The 24576-nt window shown below is 37.4% G+C and overlaps 1 protein-coding gene across 1 annotated transcript in view; it reads left to right on the forward strand.

The window, feature by feature from the left end:
* SEMA3E (semaphorin 3E) overlaps window positions 1-24576 on the forward strand; it is a 274339-nt gene that overhangs the window by 245175 nt on the left and 4588 nt on the right. The window contains exons 15-16 of the mRNA XM_061413774.1: window positions 837-904; window positions 2400-2539. Coding sequence (XP_061269758.1) covers window positions 837-904; window positions 2400-2539 — 208 coding nt within the window. The remainder of the gene's footprint in view (window positions 1-836; window positions 905-2399; window positions 2540-24576) is intronic.

A 24576-nucleotide genomic window follows, 5' to 3' on the forward strand; every position in this document is an offset into this window, starting at 1 on the left:
GAGCCTGTATGGCTACAGTCCACGGGGTTGCAAAGAGCTGGACATGACTTAGCAACTAAATAGCAACAAGAACAACATATATTCTGGAATTCTTTCTCCATGGATAAAGACTATTATTATTTGTCAATCATATGTCTAATCAACCAGAAATATGAAAATATACTGGAAGTATATTTACCTGTTAGAGGCAAATTAAGGAAAAATACAGTATTTCCTGAGGTCCACTATTATGTAAGACATTCTGTTAAATATGTAATGCACCATCCCATTTAATAGAGGCATATACTTTTTACATATTATAACTGAATAAAAGGGTAAATTGAGTATATTATCAGTTTATTTTATTAACAATCACGTTGATCATGATTGCTGTAGAACAAAATATTTGGATCCATATAGCTTTACATAATGCACTTAAATATATATGGGAATTTTATCCATTTTTTACTCAAATAGGTAATCTGCCTCAAGTCTCACTGTCTTTATCTGCACATAGCCTTTACCACCCAAGATACTCATTTAAAACCAGAAGACTTCCCTGTTGAACTAAATTCCTAATGAAATGTAAAGAGAACTTTTTTAGATTATTGTTTCAGGATCCATAATTCAAACTCATATGACCATTTAAAAAACAGTTTTATATAGATCTTATCCATTGAATAACATTCAGTGGAAACATGGAAAACTATGAAACTTGGATTTTATCCTTGTTTTGTATGACTGATCAATTTTTTCAGTAGCAGAATACTACTTGAAACTTTAATGAGGTTGGCAATATTTTAAAGTCTGGAAAATTGAAATCCGAACATCTCCTAAATGCATTTACTTTCTTTCAGGCGATTCCGCAGACAAGATGTTCGGCATGGGAATGCAGCTCAGCAGTGCTTTGGACAGCAGTTTGTCGGTAATCCATAGAAAATCAGTTGCCGTGGGTATTTAGAGTGGGCATTGAAGATAGAATGCAAACCTCTTTCAAAGGGTCCTTGTTTTATTTGTGATTGATATATACTAGAATAATGTTCCTGAGAATATTCTGTGTAGTTAAAATTTTATGGATTATAAATTTTCTTAGTTTGGAAACATTTTTATATAGCCGCAAGCATTATTGTTAGACCTCAAAAAGAGGACACTTACAACAGAAATGTTGTGTACTTTAAGTGGCAAATGCCATAGTAATTTGCAGGATTTATCTCACCAGCTCAACCCTGGGAATATGTTCACTGTGTTTTTATAACTTAATTTTATCAAGAGTGATCTAACTTGAATCAGGTTACCTAGTGAGCTTTGGATAGAAGAAAGTGAAGTACTTTGACTCTTTCACTAGAATAGAGTAAGCCCAGAACTGGGGTTCGTGGTCCAGACATGCATTTCTGACGAAAGGTAGTGGGTGGCTCAATGTGTAAAGAAAGAGAAAATGTCAGCTTTAGGCAAATGTAAGGAAGTCAAACAAGACAGAAAACCACTGACCTGTCTCTTCGCACTGTGATGGTAGTTGGTGAGCAGACTGTGCTCCTGATGATTGAGAGACCAGAGCTGCTTATACACAGGTCCAGAGATTGTGGTCCAGGATCAGTTTGCTAGTCCCCAGACTGGCTGAGGATTTGGTGCAAAATGTAAGCCTCTGAGAATATTGGTTAGAGAAAGGTGGGATTCTAATTTTAGAGAAACTCAGGGATCTGTTTTGAAAGCGTGAAGGACTCAGACATAGGAAAAAAGCCTGGTATCTAGTATTGAATGTGATCTTGGTTAAAACAACTAAAAATAAATCCGCTGGCTTTGATTCTCCACTGCAGTTAGGTATATATGTCTGTATGCATTTTGGGTTTCAGGTTCAAAGAGAGCCTTTCTGGGCCAAAGTGCACATTATAATCAAGTAGCTCTGGTTCACAAAGTCTTTGGTTCAGTTTCATGTGTTTTTCTTCCCATAGTATCTGGATAAGTGCAATCCATTGTCAAGATATCACTCACACTTGTGTTTATATAGAGCCATATCTCCTAGATTTCTGCTTTCTGTTTCTGTGTGTAGCCTTGAGTTTGAGTCCTATGTCGTGTTTGATTTTTGGTGCTCACCTTCTCTTGCCTACTTTATCAATGGATGTTGTCACTGATTTCCTATTAATTTAACACTGACATACCTTCTAACTGTTCTGACCCATCTTTTGTAATCAAATTCCTGGTTACTTCTTTCTCACCTCATAGTCTGCTGTGCCTTTTTATTGTCTAAATTTTAGTATGCCACTCTTTCTAAATAACTCATGTATATGACCTTGTATATATATTAGCAGTAAACAATAAAACCTATTCACTTTGCTATAGGGATCTGAATAAGGACTCATTTAAAAAAATTATTTACCAGTAAAATAAAATTCTCAAAGCTGACGTTAACATTTATGTTACAGGGGATGCTTTGGATAAAACTGAAGAGAGATTGGCCTATGGCATAGAGAATAACAGTACTTTGCTGGAATGTACCCCACGATCTTTACAAGCAAAAGTTATCTGGTTTGTACAGAAAGGACGTGATGCAAGAAAAGAGGAGGTAATTCATAGCTGCACTTCACTCAAGAGTGACTTGCGTATAGTGCATGATTAGTAAATAGATTATGATTTATGTGAGTACTGAAAATTAAAGCCTTTGTACTGTACCTGCTTTTTATTATGTGCGATTTAGATGCATTGGAGAAGGAAATGGCAACCCACTCCAGTGTTCTTGCCTGGAGAATCCCAGGGACGGGGAGCCTGGTGGGCTGCTGTCTATGGGGTCGCACAGAGTCGGTCATGACTGAAGCCACTTAGCAGCAGCAGATTCATATAAATATATATGTGTATCAGTGTGCCGCTGCAACTAAGTTGCTTTAGTCGTGTCCGACTCTGTGTGACCCCATAGATGGCAGCCCACCAGTCTCCCCCGTCCCTGGGATTCTCCAGGCAAGAGCACTGAGTGGGTTGCCATTTCCTTCTCCAGTGCATAAATGTGAAAAGTGAAAGTGAAGTCGCTCAGTCGTGTCTGACTCCTAGCGACCCCATGGACTGCAGCCTACTAGGCTCCTCTGTCCGTGGGATTTTCCAGGCAAGAGTACTGGAGTGGGGTGCCATTGCCTTCTCCATGTATCCATATAGGTATATATATATATATATGTGTGTGTGTGCCTGTGTGCTAAGTTGCTTCAATCATGTTTGACTCTTTGCGACCCTATGGACTGTCGCCTGCCAGGCTACTCTGTCCATGGGGATTCTCCAAGCAAGAATACTGGAGTGGGTTGCCATTTCCTCCTCCAGGGTATCTTCCCGACCCAGGGATCGAACCCGTTTCCCTTATGTCTACCTGCATTGGCAGGTGGGTTCTTTACCACTGGCACCACCTGGGAAGCCCATATGTATGTGTATAAAGATTCTAAAATACATATACACATAGCTTTTTATATACATATGTATTTATATACATATAAAAACAAATGTTGTATATATATATATATAAAATTTGGAACCTAGACTTAGATTTTTTACTAAGGAAGTGCTCATTGTCTCATGATTTTAGTGTTGTTCTGTCAAAATGATGTCTCAAATTGTATTGCCCAAGGCAGTGTTTTAGAAATAGCAAAGTTAAATACTGTTATTACATATATCTTAGATATATGGATAAGAGAATGAAAACAACAGCAGCAACATTAAAGCAGTTGATATAGTTATTAAGTCACACATGAGACAGCTGCTATGAAGTTCCAATGTTGTCTACTGGGAACAACAACAAAAAGGATATAAGTTCTTTTGTCCTTCTAAGCAGGTTTGGTAGTGGAAATTATATTTATTATAGGTATCTAGATATTGACAAATGAACAAATCAGACTGCTTTTATAGATGGAAGAAATGTTGTTGTGCAGTCACTCAGACATGTCCAACTCTTTGTGACCCCATGGATTGCAGCACAGCAGTCCTCCCTGTCCCTCAACATATCCTGGAGCTTGCTCACACTCATGTCCATTGAGTCGGTAATGCCATCCGACCATCTCATCCTCTGTTGTCCCGTTCTCTTTCTGCCTTCAATCTTTCCCAGCATCAGGGTCTTTTCTAATGAGATGGATCTTGGCATCAGGTGGCCAAGGTATTGGACTTTCAGCATCAGCATCAGTCCTTCCAATGAATATTCAGGACTGATTTCCATTAAGATTGACTGTTTGATCTCCTTGCAGTCCAAGGGACTCTCAAGAGTCTTCTCCAACACCACAGTTCAAAAGCATCAATTCTTCGGCACTCAGCCTTCTTTATGGTCCAACTCTCACATCCATACGTGACTAATGGAAAAACCATAGCTTTGACTAGTTGGACCTTTGTTGGCAAAATAATGTTTCTGCTTATTAATATTCTGTTTAGGTTTGTCAAAGCTTTTCTTCCAAGGAGTAAGCATCTTTTAATTTCATGGCTGCAGTCACCATCTGCAGTGATTTTGGAGCCCAAGAAAATAAAATCTGTCACTGTTTCCATTGTTTCCAATTCTATTTGTCATGAAGTGATCGGACTGGATGCCATGATCTTAGTTTCTGAATGTTGAGTTTAAACCAGCTTTTTCACTCTCTTCTTTCACCTTCATCAAGAGGCTCTTTAGTTCCTCTTTGTTTTCTGCATTACCGTTGATGTCATCTGCATATCTGACGTTATTGATATTTCTCCCAGCAATCTTGATTCTAGCTTGTGCTTCATCCAGCCCACCATTTTGCATGATGTACTGTGCATATAGTTAAATAAGCAGGGTGACACTATACAACCTTGACGTACTCCTTTCCCAATTTTGAACCAGTCCGTTGTTCATGTCTGGTTCTAACTTTTGCTTCTTGACCTGCATACAGGTTTCTCAGGAGGCAGGTCAGGTGGTTTGGTATTCCCATCTCTTGAAGAATTTTCCAGAGTTTGTTGTGATCCACACAGTCAAAATCTTTAGCATAGTCAATGAAACAGAAATAGACATATTTCTGGAATTCTTTTGCTTTTTCGATGATAAAGTGGATGTCAGCTCTGCCTTTTCTAAATCCACTTTGAACATCTATAAGTTCTAGGTTCAAGTATTGTTGAAGCCTGGCTTGGAGAATTTTAAGCATTACTTTGCTAGAATGTGAGATGATTGCAATTGTGAGTAGTTTGAACATTTTTTGGTATTGCCTTTCTTTGGGATTGGAATGAAAACTGACCTTTTCCAATCCTTTGGTCACTGCTGAGTTTTCCAAATTTGCTGGCATATTGAGTGAAGCACTTTCACAGCATCATCTTTTAGGGTTTGAAATAGCTTAGCTATTTCAGAAATAGCTCAGCTGTTTCAGAATTCCATCACCTACACGAGCTTCTTTCATGGTGATGCTTCCTAAGACCCACTTGACTTCACACTCCGGGATATCTGGCTCTAGGTGACTGATCTCACCCTCGTGGTTATCTGGGTCATTAAGATCTTTTTTGTGTAGTTCTTCTGTGTATTCTTGCCACCTTTTCTTAATATCTTCTGTTAGGTCCATACTATTTCTGTCCTTTATTGTGCACATCTTTGCATGAAATGTTCCCTTGGAATCTCTAATTTTCTTGAATAGATTTCTAGTCTTTCCCATTCTATTGTTTTCCTGTATTTCTTTGCATTGATAACTTAGGAAGGCTTTCTTATCTCTCTGCTATTCTTTGGAACTCTGCATTCAGATGGATATATCTTTCTTTTTCTCCTTTGCCTTTCATTTTTTCTTCTTTTCTCAGCTGTCTGTAATGGAAGAATAGGTAGTATTTAAAACACATATACAGAAACAGTCTGGAGGCAGTCACTGGACAGATGAATGTAGGTCTAGGTTGCTGGCTGTATGTAGGAAAAGGTCTAGCTAGGGTGTGAAGCAGATAAATCCTGGAGAAGACAGATAAATATTGTTGATGTTGATGTGAGCTTTGAACTCAATTTTAACAACAAAAAAAAGATGGTATTTAAAAGCAGAAAATAGAATAAAAACTGGTTATATTAAAGGGAGATAGATCTTGGTGAATATTGAAGAAATGGTCCTTAGTAAAGAGGTTACAAGTTAAATTGGGTTAAGAAATTTTAGAGACCTGCCTTAGGACACAGAGGACAGCTGATAAGTATTCATTAGATAGTGAATCCGGGAAGTCTCCACCTCATTTGATAATGAAAACCAAACATTTGTCATTGGAAGTGTAAACGGCTGATTCTATGTGTAGAGCACAAAGACATTTTTTGCCTCTTTCCCCCCTAGCCTGTTGTGAAACTTAAAAACATGTTTTTTGTTTAGAATCAGACAGTACATTCTGGGAGATGACTAAATGTGTAAATCCCAGGTTCCTGGGCTAGCTATTAGAGAAGAAGGAGCTTCAACTTAATATAGGCTACTTAGAAATAACATAGAAAGGCAATCAGGGGAGGAGAATTCTCCTAAATTTTTCATAACATCGTAAGAATAAACATGTGTCCAAAAGTGATACAGCATATTGCAATGGAATAAATTGTTAATGTAGTGCTAAGGTGTTTTCCATTCCATATATCTGTGATAAAACTGGCTTTTGAGTTTTGTCATAACTCACTTGGCAGGAGAGGGCCTGGGAATAGTCTATTGTTCCTCCAGTTGAATGACTTCAGAAGACAGGGAAGTAATTCTTTCATCAGTAGTTTTCTTCACTCAGTATGTTCTGTTTCTGATTTTGAACTCACTGTAATCCACCTCATTTGGAAATTTTTACCAAGTCATTTTGACATGCTGTATCCAGCAGTGTTCAATTTTAAGTTTCTTTCTCAGACTGTTAATATAATGTACTTCTTTCCCCAAAATTTTGGTCCCTATTTTCAACTAAATTCAAATTTCCCTGATATATTTACTGATATTTGAAATTTTGAGTTTACTCTATGCATTATGGGCTTCCCTGGTGGCTCAGACAGTAAAGAATCTGCCTGCAATGTGAGAGAACTTAAGTTTAATCCCTGGGTCAGGAATATCCCCTGGAGAAGGGAATGGCTACCTACCCCACTATTCTTGCCTGTAGAATCCCATGGACAGAGGAGCCTGGTGGGCTCCAGTTCACGGGGTTGCAAAGAGTCAGATATGATTACGTAACTAACACTTTTTCTTTCACGATGCATTATAAGTTGTATTGTAATCAGATAGTGCTTGGTTCCTATAGATACAGTGATGTATATTGATTTATTCCTAATCTGAAACAAAACACACAGTTGCCAACTTCATCAAAAGCTAAGTGCGTGTTGTGTACCCAGAGCAAACTGACTCTGTGTGTGTATTCTTTCAGTTTTTTAGAGTCCGTTTATAGTTGTTTTAGAGTTTAGAGTTTGAACATTTTTTCATTTATTGTAGTTTCTATGAAACAAATAAGGTAAGTTTATCATTAAATCTTGACCATTGTAAAGGATGTTTAAGGTCACCAGGTCCAGTTCTTATCTCATGTGGGAATACTTTTTAGAGTATCCTTGACAGTGGCCAATAAGGCTCATCCTTGATAATGCAAGCCACAGTCAGACCATAGCCTTTGTAAAATTTTTGATTGTCATGTCCTTCTATTGAAATGAAATTTTTGAGTCTGGAATCCGCTTATAAGTCCATTCTCAACCCTCTTAAGTGGTCCAGAAACCACATATTCGGGTGGATAACATTTTTTATCAAATGAATCTGTAGAAATGCTCCATAATAACCAGATGCCTAGAAAAAATCTAGCAGTTTAGTTATCTAGTTTACAAATTGGATTACTTCATTTCTTTCAAATATGTACTTTATAGTTTCCTGCTTCCTTAAATAACATATATGAAATGTAAACTACACATTTTATAATTCCAGAAATGTTTATGGAAAGCCTAATTTGTAAGTCCTTCATAAGGGAGCATTTTCCCTTGGCTTGATGACCTGGTTAATTATGGTGTGTGTGTCCATTATAATTACATTTTGGGGGAGAAAACTTCATAGAAGGGATTTGAGAGATGAGGCTTTTTTTCATGTTTATCTACTACACCTAGGAACTGGGGTCGGCACCTTGCCTTATTATTCCCATATCTCACAGCTGCCATTGAGATACAGAATGTTTAATCACTTTCCTAGTTACTCTCAGCTAGTGAAGTAGATTCATATCCAGGTCTGTTAGTTTTTTCTACTAAATTACACAACCTTCTGAAATCAGAATTCTAAATGCAGTTTCACATGCTCTGGGATAAACATGGAGCAAATGGGAAAAAATTCGTATTTTTTTCCAACAATGTATAGTAGAGTATGTCACTGTAGCTTTCGTGGCAGAGGTACTATTCCCATGTTTAGAAGTCTGAGAACCTACCAATAATTTAAACAGTTCCCACTGATACCAGAAATCATTATTATACAGTTCATGAAAGTGAAAGTGTTACTCCCTTAGTAGTGTCTGACTCTTTGTGACCCTGTGGTCTGTCCGTGGAATTCTCCAGGCACGAATACTGGAATGGCTTGCCATTCCCTTCTCCAGGGGGTCTTCCTGACCCAGGGATTGACCTTCGTCTCTGGCATTGCAGGCAGATTCTTTATTATGTGAAATACCAGGGACACCCTATAAATGCACCTCTTTTATTGTGACTTTGTGGACTGTAGCCTGCCAGGCTCCTCTGTCCATGGAATTCTCCAAGAAAGAAAACTGGAGTAAGTCATCATTCCCTTCTCCAGGGAATCTTCCTAACCCATGGATCGAACGCGTGTCTCCTGCATTGCAAGCAGATTCTTTACTGTCTGAGATACAATGCATACATCAGTGCATTTCCAGTGTCAAACTGCCTTTTCAGGATTTTACTGTATGCCAGTGGGTAGAAGAAAGACTCTATAAAAATAAGTGTGCTGTATCATTTGAGCCTGTGTAGATATAAAACTCAGAACTGTCTAACTCATTTCCTTGTTTTTAACTAAAATAATGTTCTATTCATTTATTTGAAATTTATTTAATGAGCACCTATTATGTCCTTCTTTCATGGAATTTATACTCTGGAGCACAGAGAAAGATAGTAATAATAATTATATAACTAAATAAGAACACTATTTAATCTGTCAGATGATGGTAAGGAGAAAAATACAAGAGAGGGTACTTGAAGGGAAGGTTGAGAAGGCCATGGTAAGAAGTTCACCAACAAGGTGACACTTGGAAATGACTTGAAAGAGGTGAGGTTGTAGGCCATATGACAGGGTTGGATAACAGCTTTCTTGACACTGGGAAAGCACGTGCAAAGGCCCTGCTTTATCGGGAGGGCCGCTGATGTATCCAGAGAACCTAAGAGCAGAGGGCAGCTTGGCTGGAGGGGAAACAGCAGTAAGGAAACTAATAAGCTGAGTCAAAAAGTGAGATGAAGGGCCAGCTCATGAGGGATTTGTAGATCCTGGTAAAGGGCTTTGGTTTTTGCTCTGACTTCAAAAGAAAGCCATGAGGTAGTTTTCAACAGAGCTGTGATATGATCAAAATTTGATTTTAAACAGATGACTTTGGTTATTGTATTAAGACTATAGTATGTGGGGGCAGGGTGAAGGTCAAAGCAGGCTATCATTGAGGTAGGAACAGGCATCTTTATGTTCAGTGACACAAGTGTCCACGTGCCCTTAAGCTGCAGTGCCAAAGGGTGGGCAAGTGGCCTCCTCATACACATGATAGCAAACGCTTCACATACGCTCTTTGCTGTCATTGAAAACCAGAAAGGCTATTTAACATCTCACATGGAATACTTTTTAACCTTCTATTCTCCTCCCTGTGTATGTGTCTAAATTTAGTGTTCTGGTTCAACAAATACTCACTCAGAGCCTACTTTACTAGCTGATGAACAAATCATAGTTTTAGCCTTTTTGAAGCCTATAGTCTTATAGTGAATATAACAGTGTGAACAGATAATTATATTGTATTTGTTACAGTATATTATACAATATAATATCTTTTCCCCTATTTGTGAATTCAGAGGAAAAGAAAAGTGTCTCAACTAATAGGTCAGGAATGGAGGTGTCATGAGGGGCAGTTAGGAAAACATTCAAGGCAGAGGTGACATCTGAGCCCTATGTTAATGCATAAGTAGAAACCAACTAACAGGGAGACTGGTATAAGCATACGTGCTGGAGAGGAGACACAAAACAGTTGATGTAGATCTGTGGCGGACATGAGAATGCAAAAGTGAGTAGATCTATCAAGGGACCATTTCACTTTATCTATAAGCCAATGAGAAAGCCTTAGACAGACTATTTAGATACATTACTCTAGAAACTAGCTTACTGGGTTGGAGGATAAGGAGGGTGTCAAGAAGAACATTTAAGAAGGTGTTTCAGTAGGCAGATGAAGAATTTTCGACCAAACTAAACAGTGGTAGTAAGAAGGAAGAAGACACATACTAATTTTTATGAGATAACATTGAGTGTATTTGATATTTGAGGGAAAAAATAATTCACCTATTCCAGCTTTCAGTGTTTCTGTGGTTGATTGTGCAAAGACATGATTTCAAGACTATAGGGAGGAAAGGTAGAGTTCAGTTTTGGCTGTATTGAATTGGGGGCCCCTGTAAAGCATGCAGACAGAGCTATCCTGGTATATTCATGATTGGGAATATAAAGCCCAAAGAAAAATTTTGGAATGGCAGGAGATGAGTGAGAGGCCTCAGCAAAGAGGTAATGAATTCATGGAGATAATAAAACTAAGAATACTATAGCAAGCATCAGCATTTTAAAATGGCTGTGTACCAGCTACTGTCCTAAGAATTTTACATATAGGTGTACTTTTAATCCTTGCAACAGTCTTATGAAGTAGTTAATATTATTGTCCCCACTTTATATTTAAGGAAACTGAAGCACAGAGAGATTGAGTTACTTGCCTGTGAAATCAGTCTGAATTTGAGCCAGACTTTCTGGTTTCAGCTCTAGGCCTTTAGTAGGCCCTCCGACTGCCATAGCCTACCTTGGAGAATGAGTGAATGAGAAGCATGTAAACTAAGGCTAGAAGCAAGGGGGAAACCCACATGTAAGGGAAAATTAGGAGAAGAAAAAATTCTAAAAGATGAAGAGTAAAATTGTTAAGAAAAACAAGTAATGGTTTTAGCTAACATTCAGTTAGTGCTTATGTACCCTGTTCTATTAAGTACTTTATGTGTTGTAGTTTATTTAAAACTTATAACATTTTTCTGTGGCAGTTAGTGTTATTCTGTGCATTACAGAGATGAGATTAAGTAACTGATGGAAAAGACACAGATGGTAAGTACCACTGGAGTGATATAGCTTGAGGAGCTATAGACAGTAGAGTTGGGAATGTGGTGTAATAGAACTCAGAGAAAAGAACTTGGATAAGGATGAAGTGACAAACAGCATCCTTGGAAAAATTCAGAAAAATAAGCACCCAGGCTCTAGTGAGAATGTTCATTGGAATGGTTAAACTAGGAGCCATCTAGCAACAGGTTAAGTGATGGGGCTAAATGGTTTAAGCATGGGGCTGTGTGGGATTAGAAACAGCTAATATAGTGTTCTCTACCTAAAGGTTTGGTTGAGAAATTGGAGAGATCAGCAATAGGAGATGATAGTTGAAAGAACTTTTGCCTTTTTTGGGTTGGTCATGTTTAGAGGTTGAAGGGAAATATCCATAGAGAAGAAAATGTATAGCTAAGTGATAAAGCAAGATGAAGAATATAGGAGAGAGAATATCATTACAAACAAAAGTGACAGGATGGATTCTAAGAAGGAAATGGAAAAATCCCCATTCTCTGAACTGGGGAGAAAAGAAAATATTTTATATGTGTGGATAATTTCATTCACAAAATCCAAGTTTAGCTGTTCGATAGTCCATCTATAGTTATTTGAATTAGGTACTCATATATCTCATATATATATTTCTTCATATAGTTTTAATTTGGAACATATCACAAATCTTCCTTATAGGAAGAAAGTATAAAGTGTGTTTGTGTGATTGCAAAAGAAAAAAAAAAAAACTGTTAGAAAACACCACTAAATCACCCTGAAATGATGTACCCAAGTTTATGAACTCTCAGTTTCTGTAATTCCATGTATTTGTATTTACAAACTTCCAAAATGATTTAAAAAATTTGATTCTTAGTAACATCCCAAAGGAAAGCATCCATACTTGCTAAGACATGTGGTTGTACAATTGAATTTTTTCACCATGTATTTCTCTTTCTCTAAAATACATGAGCATTGCATTTTAAAACTAATAATTGAGGAAAAATTTAAGTATGCAATGATTTGCTTAGATTTAAATATTTATTAGTCCACTGTGTAATTTTCACCTACCATGACAAAGTAAGCCATAGTTTCTTTAAGATATTCAGAAGATTAGTATAACTGCTCACATTATTATGATCCTTATTTTGAATGTTATAAGTTTGGAATATGTTATTTCTAACCTGAAAATAGAATAGTCTTTTAAACTTTGCCAATGATTTAAAGCAGAAGTTGGCAAGGTATGACCTGGGGGCCAAATCTCAGCCTCTTTTATAAATAAAATTTTATTTGAAAACTGCCATGTTGATTTGTTTACCTAACGTCTATGACTGTTTTCATGCTCTAGCTACAAGGTTGAGTACTTATAACAGAGACTGCCTGACATATAAACACCACAATCTTTACTTTATAGCTCTTTATAGAAAATTTGTTGACATCTGATTAAAGAGGTCAAAGGAAAATGTATACAAGTAAAGCCTCATTAAGTATCTCTGTATTTTGGACAAAAATATATTTTCATGAAAAACCAAGCCCTCATTTTGTACTGAGCGCTATAATTTTATTGGAATGAGTTTCAGCAAAGCCAAACAAAATGAATATTTTCTTGGAATGTGTTCTTTTGGATTTTATTCTTTACTGACAAAACCAGTGTGCTTCCCAAAGACACTGTAAACAAGATGGAGTTATAGGAAGCAGGTCATAAATCCTCAGTGAGGAAATTTGGAGCAATCCCAAGATACATAAAATATTCTTCACATCTATGCCAATGAGGTATAGCACAGGCCAGTAAACTGCTGGTCCATAAGACCACCATCATAATTTATCCATTGGTGAGCATGGAAGGCTTGCTGCTGCTGCTTCAGTCATGTCCAACTCTGTGCGACCCCATAGACGGCAGCCCACCAGGCTCCCCCATCCCTGGGATTCTCCAGGCAAGAACACTGGAATGGGTTGTCATTTCCTTCTCCAATGCATCAAAGTGAAAAGTGAAAGTGAAGTCGCTCAGTCATATCCGACTCTTTGAGACCCCATGGACTGCAGCCCACCAGGCTCCTCCGTCCATGGGATTTGCCAGGCAAGAGTACTGGAGTGGGGTGCCATTGCCTTCTCTGGCATGGAAGGCTTATTTTCTCCTTAATCCTTTTTGATCTTTCCATTGGAGTTTCTCTACTTAAGAGAAACCATTTTTGTGTGTTTGTGTTTCTTGAAAATAAAATATCCGTTGTATGCACTGTGTGGACTGCCTAAATAATGCTCAAATGTACATATTTTTAATAGAAAATTCAAGAGAGGATGTAAATTGACATCAAAATTCAAAAACATCAATTTGACTTCACTCTCGATTCTATTTTTTTTTTTCCCGTACCAGAAATTGTCACTTCTCAACTTTGTCTTCAGACCACCTACTGAGTAGGATAAATTCCTCAAAGTCATTTTAAATTTTGGTGAGAAATCTGAGGAATGATTAATTTACCAATCAGTAGTTCTTTCCAGGTAACTTAGAATTCATTGCATCTATACTAAATTTGTACTGTCTCCATGGAAGCATATTTTTATTGATGAGCCATACCTTATGGAGATAGCTTCTCTTGAGAAAACAAAAGAAAGAAAAATACCCAAATTACGTCTTTTAAATGTTGCAATTGCATTATGTCATCAAAACTAGGAGAGTTGAAGTAAAATCCTATCTTCATTTGGCTATCTTGTTTGCTAGAGGACTCATTTTCTTGACTTTCACCAGTGCTAGCTAATCCATGACAGGCATCAATGACAGCCATAAGTTTACATTTTCTGTCTTTATTTATGTTTTGAATGCATCGGATTTGTTCCACGTGAATATTATTTCTTCCTTTTTCTAGTTGTCATGACATTAAAATGCATGAACTCTTTGCCTCATTTGAAACATCTGTTTAGCAGTTTTTATGTTTATACTTCAGTCTATTAAAAAATGTGTTCATCTTTTCTAAACTAACAACTCTTTACAGGTAAATATTCAAAACATGTTTTTTAGCCTTGACAAACATGTTTTTATAACATCACGTGCCCCATATTTTAGTTCTGGAGTAATTAGCAGTTGGGCTTATTAATTTTATTTTTTCCTTTGCAATGGCAAAGACACACTTTCTTTTGTACGGTAGGAAAATATAAAGCAACTTTGTAATCTTAAGAATAGATCTAGAGTAACTCTCTTCTGTTAATTTTCCAAGATGATGCTAAACATCTTTGAAAATTAAACATATCTTTTAGATCTATGAAATCAGATCCGGATCTGTTTTATCCTACTGAGACCAGTCTGACTCTGGACATCTGATTAAACAAAGTAGCATGGCAATGCAGAAAGTAATTTTAATAGTATATTTTAGAGACATTTTTGTCTCTGAATTTATCATACTTTCCTCTTTCCTTTGATCACTAGGAAATTTAGTTTTGAATTGATACTCCAATTAAAGTAGCTGTTGAGTGTCTTATGCTGTGCATTTTTGTGTTCAAACATTATCTTTACTTTCATCCCCTGTCCTCTTATTCCCTTCACCCTGATCATCCTGCTATTCTTATCTATAAACTTTTTCAAATATATTTTACTTGAAATATTTTAAAAAATATTAAAAAATATTTTTATATTTTACTATACTAAAATATAGTAAAAAACATTACTCTTAAACTGCCATTTATTTTCAAGCAGTATTTGTAAAAGTGTATGATTACAGTATTCTAGAGCATGAACGGATCTTATAGACAGACCAGGATAATCATTACAAAAAAACTGGAGTTTTTGTTTGTTTTGGTTTTGGGTTCTTGTTTTTTGACTTCAGTTGCATAATTTAATCATACTCCTTATTTTAGGGCATATTGTCATCATCAGTCCACACAAATCTCGTCTCTTGTTTGACTTTTTCTCCACTTTCATCCTTGCTTCTCCATATGCATCCACTGCAAGGACTGGAATAAGCCCAATGTTGCGTTTGTATATTGAACTGGTATATAACATTTTTAGTATACAGGAGCTGTGAAAATAAATAGATTCTGTTATAGCTCTTATTCTGCTTCTGCTTTTTAAACTCAGCACTATGTGTGGTTCATCACTGTTCTATGTACATCTCTGTTTCATTGTTTCTGACAACTGCTCATGCCACAGCGTGCATTCATTGCTCCTAATTGATGCATTCCCCTACAAGTAGACCAAGTGTCAGTAATTCCCAGGACCACATCTTTAATGGTCATCTCTCCAGGTAACTCCTTATAAATCTGAGTGCAAATTTTTAAATTATTATCTGTCAACATCCTTCATTTCGGTAACTATTGTCAGCGTGCTTTCCAGAATTAACGCACCATCTGCACTCTCAAAACAGTTCATGTGGGTTCCCATTTGCCCATATCCTCACCTATATTTGGTATTTCCTAATTTTTGCCTTTCTTCTGGGTACAATGTAGTATTTTATTTAAATTTGCATTTCTAAAATTACTAGTAATGTTGAACTTTGGCATTGCCTACTTATGAAATACTTGAGTTTCTCTTTTTATGAATTACTTATTCATAGACTTTTTCCATTCCACTTTTTACTTCCCTTTGTTGACTTTCAAGAGTTCTTTGCATCTTCTGTTTACACTATTTCTTTATTGAATATAAATATTCAAGCTTCTTTGATATAGCTGATATCTTGAATACAACATTTTTTCACAGAATGGCATTCTTATTTATAATAACTTTCTTCTCAGCATCTTCTTGTATTAGATGCAAGGTTTCTCCATTTGGGTCTTTAATTAATCTAAAATATAAGTACAACTTTTGTTCTTTGTACAGTGTAATAGGTTTCTCCAAATGAGTTACTAGGTAATTCATTCTATCTCTATTGGGGAATCATTTCTATCATATAGCAAGTTCACACTGGAAAGTGTTTTTAATAAAAGGAAAATTTTTTGTTTATATTATTGCATATCATATATTTTCTGTAAGTCAAACAAATGTTTTTTTGTATTGAAGGCAGGCCAGATAAACAAATAAATATATAAACTGTTGGTCTTTATCACTCGACTAAAACTGATTTCATTGTTAAATATATTCTGAACTAAGCCATTTCAAGGCCCTTGTCTATCCATTTCCTATAAAAAGTATGGAGCCATATGGTTGATACACATGGAAAGCACTGCTTCTTCCTGACCAGCTACCAGATGTGCAGGGTTCTTTGTTCAATTACTTCTTTTATTCCACATTATGAAACATATTGAATCAATCTTTATAGCTAACAATATTAAAACCATTTTTAGTAAGAAATTTTGTGTTTTTATAGATTTTCTATAAGAATATTTGATAAAATGATGTATTATGTACCATCTTCTTAACCAAGAAAATCTGGTCTGCAGACAGCGCAGCTGAATGAAAACAATTCTGTAATCAAGATATGATTGTTGAAGGTACCCATGTTAACAAAAGTGAAAAGATTAAGTCGTGGAAAGACTTCAAATACAAATTTCTAAGCCATCTTTTTTTATTTTTAGGTATTTGTAGGCCATGGAAGATATATTTAACTTTCAGAGCAATTTAACCTACATAGTGTACGGTTGTCCAGACTCAAGAGTTCAAACATCTTTTATTCCTGAATTTATGATTCACTTAACCAGGAGTGGAGACCACAGTTGTGAGACAGGCACCATCTATAACATGCAAATAAATAGTGTGGGATTTTCCCATTGTAATTGTTGTGCTTCTATATTTTTGAACCAGTCTGGACTTTATGGATACATAATGAACTGTTTCTCAAACTTGGGTTTCTGATTATGAAAGAAACATTTGATTTTTATATCAGAATTGGAAAAAAAAAAAAACCATGAAAATACTTCTTATTCAGTAATGAAATATTTGTATTTATTTATATTTTTGCTGTTTTATTTTAAAACACTTTCATAAACGGCTTGCTATATGCCAGAAACTAAACTAGATGACTTTCATGTTTTATCACGTATTATTCATTCTCATAAGAAGTGTGGTGGGGAGGGGACAAAGGATCATATTTGTGATAATCTTTATATGCAGATTCTTTTCAGGAAAAAGAACTGTGTCCTGGAACTGTTTTTCCTGTTGTATCTGTGGAGCATAGCTTTCTTCATTAGTTGCTAACTGTTCCTGAAATCATGCTTGCTTCCTCTCTATCCAAATCCTTATTAAACTTACCTTAAAAAGGGAATAACTTTTGGATTTATCTTTACTGGTAACCCTTATTGCCTTGCACGTTTGTACACTATGAACTAATTAGTATGTTCTCATTTTTCACATGTTCTGAGCACTCAGAAATGTTTGGAATGATTAAGATATAGGCCTTTGCCCTTTTGAAATTTAAAATATGGTTAAATATGGGGTTCAGGATGGGGAACACATGTACACCCATGGCGGATGCATGTTGATGTATGGCAAATCCAATACAATATTGTAAAGTAAAAAATAATAATAATAATAATTTAAAGAGAAAAATTAAAAAAAATAAAATATGGTTAAGAGATAAAAATTGTATGGGAAAATAATTTGAAGAAGAATAAAAATACTAGCTTGTATGCTACAAATGTGAATGTTATTGAGTTACAAAGAGACAGCTCTACATGGGCTGTGAAGAGAGTATTCATTTAAGAAGGGAAAACTTAAGCCTAGAGAGAAAGTTTTTTAATGGATGGGTAAACAACAGAAAGGAGTTCAAATAATGGAAAGAAAGAAATACTACGACCAGAATAAGACCTAGGAGTGGGAAGTAAAGAGGCAGTACAGAGGCCAAGAGCAGCAGGAGTTGTGAGGCATGGAAGATTCGTTTGTAGTATTGTATAGGTTGCCCCCCACCACCACCTGCCCTTAACAGTACAACATTTTCTTGGGCTGCTACCATGACTTATAATGTTTATTAAATATTCAAAAGACTGAAATAGGAAATGCATTCTTTGAGCTCATAGCTTTCATTCAAATATAGACTGAAGATAAATTTACGAATTAAATATAAACAAATGTAGGCATCATTTAAATGTTTAGTTGATGTAATGATTTTTTTTCCACTAAAATAAGCTATCTCCATGAACATATTATGGGATACAGGCTGCCACATATGTGCGTATGTAAAACATCTATCCGTAACACCTTGTGCCTTACGATGACTCAGTCCCCCCCACACTTTTCTCAAGTGACTTCAAAATTTTTATGTGCATTAGTACATAGGGGTGTTGTTTGGTTTTCATTTGGCTGGAATGTAGCATTAACATATTAAATCCAGCTTTGTTCTTAGCAGCTGGAAACTGTTCAAGCACTGAAAATGGCTCAGAATCAATGATAAACAAAAACATTCACCAGGAGGTTGATCTTCCACATGATCCCATATAGTTTATTAATTTATATTGATTATCATAAAAATAAATACATTGAGAAATCCTTCTAGAAAATTCACTCATCTCCCGAAATATACCTCTTCTACCAACCCTAGTGAGAAACACCACATGAAGCTGTTTTGCTATAGAGAATTAGAAAGATAACATCTAGTTAACTGAGCAATTCTTACCTGCTCAGACAATGTGTTTAGCTGCTCAGTTGTTTCCAACTCTTCATGGCCCCATGGACTATCGTAGCCCACCAGACTTCTCTGTCCATGGAATTCTCCAGGCGAGAATACTGAAGTGGGTTGCCATTCCCTTCTCCAGGGGATCTTCCTGACCAAGGATTGAAGCCGGGTCTCCTTCATTGCAGGTAGATTCTTTACCATATGAGCTGTCAGACACACAATAAAGTCTGAATAAGTTCTAAGTCAGGAATGTTACAAAAGGGAATGGACTTTGAAGAGTTAAATGGTACTCATGGACAGAGGAGCCTGGTGGGCTATAGTCCATGGGGTCTCAAGATTTGGATACAACTTAGTAACTAAACCACTACCCACCCATATGTTCAAATAAAGGGGAAAGATACCAGTCAAAAGAAAACTCATTACGGGACTATTATGTATTTACAGGTAATGTTGCAGGCTCAGATGTATAAATGGTAATAGGTGAAATGCTGATATTAAGGGAGAAAGGATACTTTTACTTTGGGGTGTTAAAGAGCTCTGAAGAGGTGACATTTAGTTCATTCTTTGGGATAAGAAGGAGCCAGTTGTATGGGAGTCCTTTCAGGACCTGAAACAGAATCAAGTTGGGCATGAAAGCGGGAACAGAAAGAAGGATTTGGGGGGGTGACTGCCATGCTGCTGCTAAGTCGCTTCAGTCGTGTCCAACTCTGTTCGACCCCATAGACGGCAATCCACCAGGCTCCCCCGTCCCCGGGATTCTCCAGGAAAGAGCACTGGAGTGGGTTGCCATTTCCTTCTCCAATGCATGAAAGTGAAAAGTGAAAGTGAAGTTGTTCAGTCGTGTCCGACTCTTAGCGACCCCATGGACTGCAGCCCACCAGGCTCCTCCATCCATGGGATTTTCCAGGCAAGAGTACTGGAGTGGGGTGCCATTGCCTTCTCCTTGACTGCCATGAGATAAGGTCAAAAAAATAAAAAATAAAAAACAGTCATGAAATAGGAGAGTCTAACATGTGGCAAAAATAGTGAAATGGAAGGGATGTTTATGCTGGTCAGCCCTGAAGAAATTTTGGTGAGACCTTGATGTATTTGATATATGGATAGAAAAATAATAGTGAAATACAATGATCAGCAGTTAAGGGTAGGTTCAAAAATAATGATGATATGGTCAGAAAGAGAGAATTTAATAAATGGGAGGAGAGTGCAATTTGAGTGAAAAGTCACTGAAATATAGTTAGTGAATTGTCATATACTTAGTCCTGGTCAGTATTTTATAATTAATAAGAAACACAAAATAATGGACTATTTATGTGTAAGATGTACCATCTTAGGGAAATTGATCAAAATGAGAAAATAGAAGAATTATCAACGGATGCAAATAAAATGTGAGATAAAGGAAGGACAGAGGCTTATGCCTCTGAAGGAAAGAAAAATCAACAGAAAGACCAAGGAGAGAACCAGAATAATGGCATGTACTACACAGAACAAAAGACATTTAAGGAGTCAAGTCTATCTGTGTCCATAGTGAAAAGTGAAGTCACTCAGTTGTGTCTGACTCTTTGCGACCCCATGGACTGTAGCCTACCAGGCTTCTCCGTCCATGGGATTTTCCAGGCAGTAGTACTGGAGTGGATTGCCATTTCCTTCTCCAGAGGATCTTCCCAACCCAGGGATTGAACCCGGGTTTCCCGCATTGTAGACGGTCGCTTTACCGTCCGTGTCCAAGGAAGCCACTAATGTAAAAGCAGTGGAGGGTGTGTTTCAGAGACAGTTTTTATTGTCAGAGGCATGGTGCGGTCACATCTAGGTTCCATAGGTCATGAATTTGTGGAAAAAGATAGTGGTAAAGAAGACTGCCAAGAGGACTGGGGAAGATGAGCAGAGTGGCACAGAGTCCTTTGAGTTATTTTCTGTGGCAGATGAAAAAGATAACATTCTCAAGGATAACAAAAAGTTTCTATATAGTGAAAATGGTTTGGTTTGAGGGCTCTTCCTGGCTCATCACTGGAGAACTTCCTGAGTTAATGGCTATCATGTTCTGTCCACCAAGACATGGTCCTGACATGTCAAGGAAGCCCCTGTGAAGGATTCCAGGAGCCCCTTTTATCACCTGTGTCTCTATGAAGCTGCTGAATAATTGATCTTACATGGCTGAAAAGAATAATGGCTGGGAGCCTTGTAATTTATCATTAACATCCCTATTTGGCTTGCAATCTCTTTTGTTGTTGCTTATTGCTAAATCATGTGTGACTCTTTGCAAGCCCATGAACTGTAGCCCGCCAGGTTCCTCTGTCCATGGGATTCTCCCAGGCAAGAATACTGGAATGGATTGCCGTTTCCTTCTCCAGAGGATCTTCCTGACCCAGGGATTGAGCCTGTGTCTCCTGCATTGGCAGGCATGTCCTTAACCACTGAGCCACCAGGGAAGCCCTATAGTCTCTTACTATACAACTAATACCATTTGTTACATTATTCACAGATTATATAAATGGCCACACAGTAGTAATCACACATGAGGAGTACCACTGCAACTTAGCTGTGCCCAAACTGATTAAGCCTCGAGAGAGCTGAGCCTGGCAGGTCTTGCCCTGATCTAACACTGGGACAAAAACTGTGCTTGTGGTAATGGCCTTTCCTGCCAAAGCGGTAGGGGGGCTTTGCATGCCCCTCTTATACTGGCAAAGGTTAATGTGGTTTTTTTTGTCTATTCTCAAAAGGGAAGTCAGCCAGTGTATTGCAAATCACCTTTCTCCCATCGTAATAGGATCTTAGGCCATGTGAAAACACATGCTAGTTTGTTTTTAGCTAAAGGAAAGGACAGGCGTCCATTTTATTGGACTTTGCTTTGTTACTATTATGTAGATACTGTATTGTTTACAATTTGAGGGTTTGTGGCGGTCCTGTGTGGAATAAGTCTGTTGGCACCATTTTTCCAACAGCCTTTGCTCACTTTGTGTCACCTTTTGATAATTCTCACCATATTTCCAACTTTTCATTGCTATTGTATCTGTTATTGTTGGGACAGTGTGTAATTTCCTTGGTTCTGTCTTGTCACAACAAAAATTTGAAGTGATGGACCAGTGTTAAAGCCCTCGGACAGACCGTGTCACAGTTCTCAGACAGATCAGTGTTACAGCTCAGTTTTATTTAGAAAATAAAGGAAAATACATCCTCAAGGCATGCGGGCATGCCAACCCAATAGACGCAAAGAGGAGAGAGAGAGAGCATGAGAGAGTGAGAGAGAGACCCCCCCAGCCCTTTGGCTCCTCTTTTTATGTTTTTTCTCCTCCCCCTGGGCCTGCTCTATGTAAATTGGGCTAGCCAGGAGTGCTGTGTCTTCTACCTGAGGTCCTCACTCCTGTTCTTTGACTTTCCTTTGTTCTATTTTCGTGGGCTTTTCCCTTCCTTGTCTTTTAGCCACTGCCATTCTGGACTCCTTTTTCCTATTCTAAGTACCTAACATTATGATCTGTAATCAGTGATATTTGATGTTGCTATTGCAAAAAGATTAATAGTTCTTTGAAGACTCAGATGACAGTTGACTTTTTTAACAGTGTTTTTAATTACGGTATATCCATTATTTTTTAGACATAACACTATTGCACACTTAATAGACAATAGTATAGTAGAAACATAAATTGTATATGCACTGGGAAACCAAAAATTTGTGACTCATTTATTGTGATATGCTTTTTAATTGTGGTCATCTGGAGTGAAACCCACAATAAAGTATGTCTGTATATAGGAAAGGTAAAGGTAAGTATTCATAGCTCTGTACACAGTATTCTCACCAGTGTTATTTAAACTCCACAGCAATCCTTCAAGTTACATTATAACTATTACTTCCTTTACAGAGAAAATGAACACAGAAAATACACATCAGTGCCCCTAGACCACACAGTTAGTAGACAGTGGTGCCAGTGTTTGAATCTAGCTTTGTCTAAAGTCAAATCATTCACTCACTAGTACAGCTCAGTTCAGTTCAGTTCAGTCACTCAGTCATGTCCGACTCTTTGCGACCCATGAATCACAGCATGCCAGGCCTCCCTGTCCATCACCAACTCTCGGAGTTCACCCAGACTCACGTCCATCGAGTCAGTGATGCCATCCAGCCATCTCATCCTCTGTCGTCCCCTTCTCCTCCTGCCCCCAATCCCTCCCAGCATCAGAGTCTTTTCCAATGAGTCAACTCTTCGCTTGAGGTGGCCAAAGTACTGGAGTTTCAGCTTCAGCATCATTCCTTCCAAAGAAATCCCAGGGCTGATCTCCTTCAGAATGGACTGGTTGGATCTCCTTGCAGTCCAAGGGACTCTCAAGAGTCTTCTCCAACACCACAGTTCAAAAGCATCAATTCTTTGGCGCTCAGCCTTCTTCACAGTCCAACTCTCACATCCATACATGACCACGGGAAAAACCATAGCCTTGACTAGACGAACCTTTGTTGGCAAAGTAATGTCTCTGCTTTTGAATATGCTGTCTAGGTTGGTCATAACTTTCCTTCCAAGGAGTAAGCGTCTTTTAATTTCATGGCTGCAGTCACCATCTGCAGTGATTTTGGAGCCCAGAAAAATAAAGTCTGACACTGTTTCCACTGTTTCCCCATCTATTTCCCATGAAGTGATGGGACCAGAGGCCATGATCTTCGTTTTCTGAATGTTGAGCTTGAAGCCAACTTTTCACTCTCCACTTTCACTTTCATCAATAGGCTTCTGAGTTCCTCTTCACTTTCTGCCACAAGGGTGGGGTCATCTGCATATCTGAGGTTATTTGTATTTCTCCCGGCAATCTTGATTCCAGCTTGTGCTTCTTCCAGTACAGTATTTCTCATGATGGACTCTGCATATAAGTTAAATAAGCAGGGTGACAATATACAGCCTTGACGTACTCCTTTTCCTATTTGGAACCAGTCTGTTCCATGTCCAGTTCTAACTGTTCCTTCCTGACCTGCATATAGATTTCTCAAAAGGCAGATCAGGTGGTCTGGTATTCCCATCTCTTTCGGAATTTTCCACAGTTTATTGTGATCCACACAGTCAAAGGCGGCCTTACTGTGCTCTTCTTATCCTGAATTATAATTATTTACTGATAGAAATAATGTCTGTAATTTATTATGTCACAAACATGAAAAGAAAACAGTGGAGTACTGAAGGTATATGCAGACTTAATATTTACTAGACCTGTGAGGTTCTTCAGAGCAGAGTCTGGACTTTTGTTGTTTATTTTTTAGTCTGTTAAATGGACAGTCTGGTAGAATTGTAGGAAGTGCTCACTGAATTAATGAATGGATGGATTCTTTCTGATAAGGAGAGAGAGTGTGGATATCACAGCTCTCCCAACACAGGGCCTCATAGACTGATCAGTGTGATCTGGGAAACATAAGAACCTCTGAGCTAATAATGTGAGAAATTGCATTTATTTTACCATTAAAAAATTATATTTGACAGTTCTTCATTACACTCAAAGCTTGACTGCTATACTGAACTGGATGTTTTTTCTAATGGGTAATGGAAATCATTAGGGAAAAAGCCCTCTCAGTTTCCTCTTAACAATATTGGTGTAAAATTACCTCTAAGTCTGTGATATGAAGTGATCTCAATATAAATAAGTTTAGGACAAACACATGTGTGCACAGATACACATGTTCACACATGCACACACACCTAATGTAATTATTTAGCCTCTTTCTCCTATATATTTATATTATATATATAGCATAATGATATAAATATAATATAAAATAAACATGTATGTATTAAAATATTAATATGTAAATAAAATATTAACATAAGTTATATACATTTATATAGTATATTATGGGCTTCCCAGATGGTGCTAGTGGTAAAGAACCCACCTGCCAA

The sequence above is a fragment of the Bos javanicus genome, chromosome 4 (assembly GCF_032452875.1).
Source record: "Bos javanicus breed banteng chromosome 4, ARS-OSU_banteng_1.0, whole genome shotgun sequence".
NCBI classification, from domain to species: domain Eukaryota; kingdom Metazoa; phylum Chordata; class Mammalia; order Artiodactyla; family Bovidae; genus Bos; species Bos javanicus.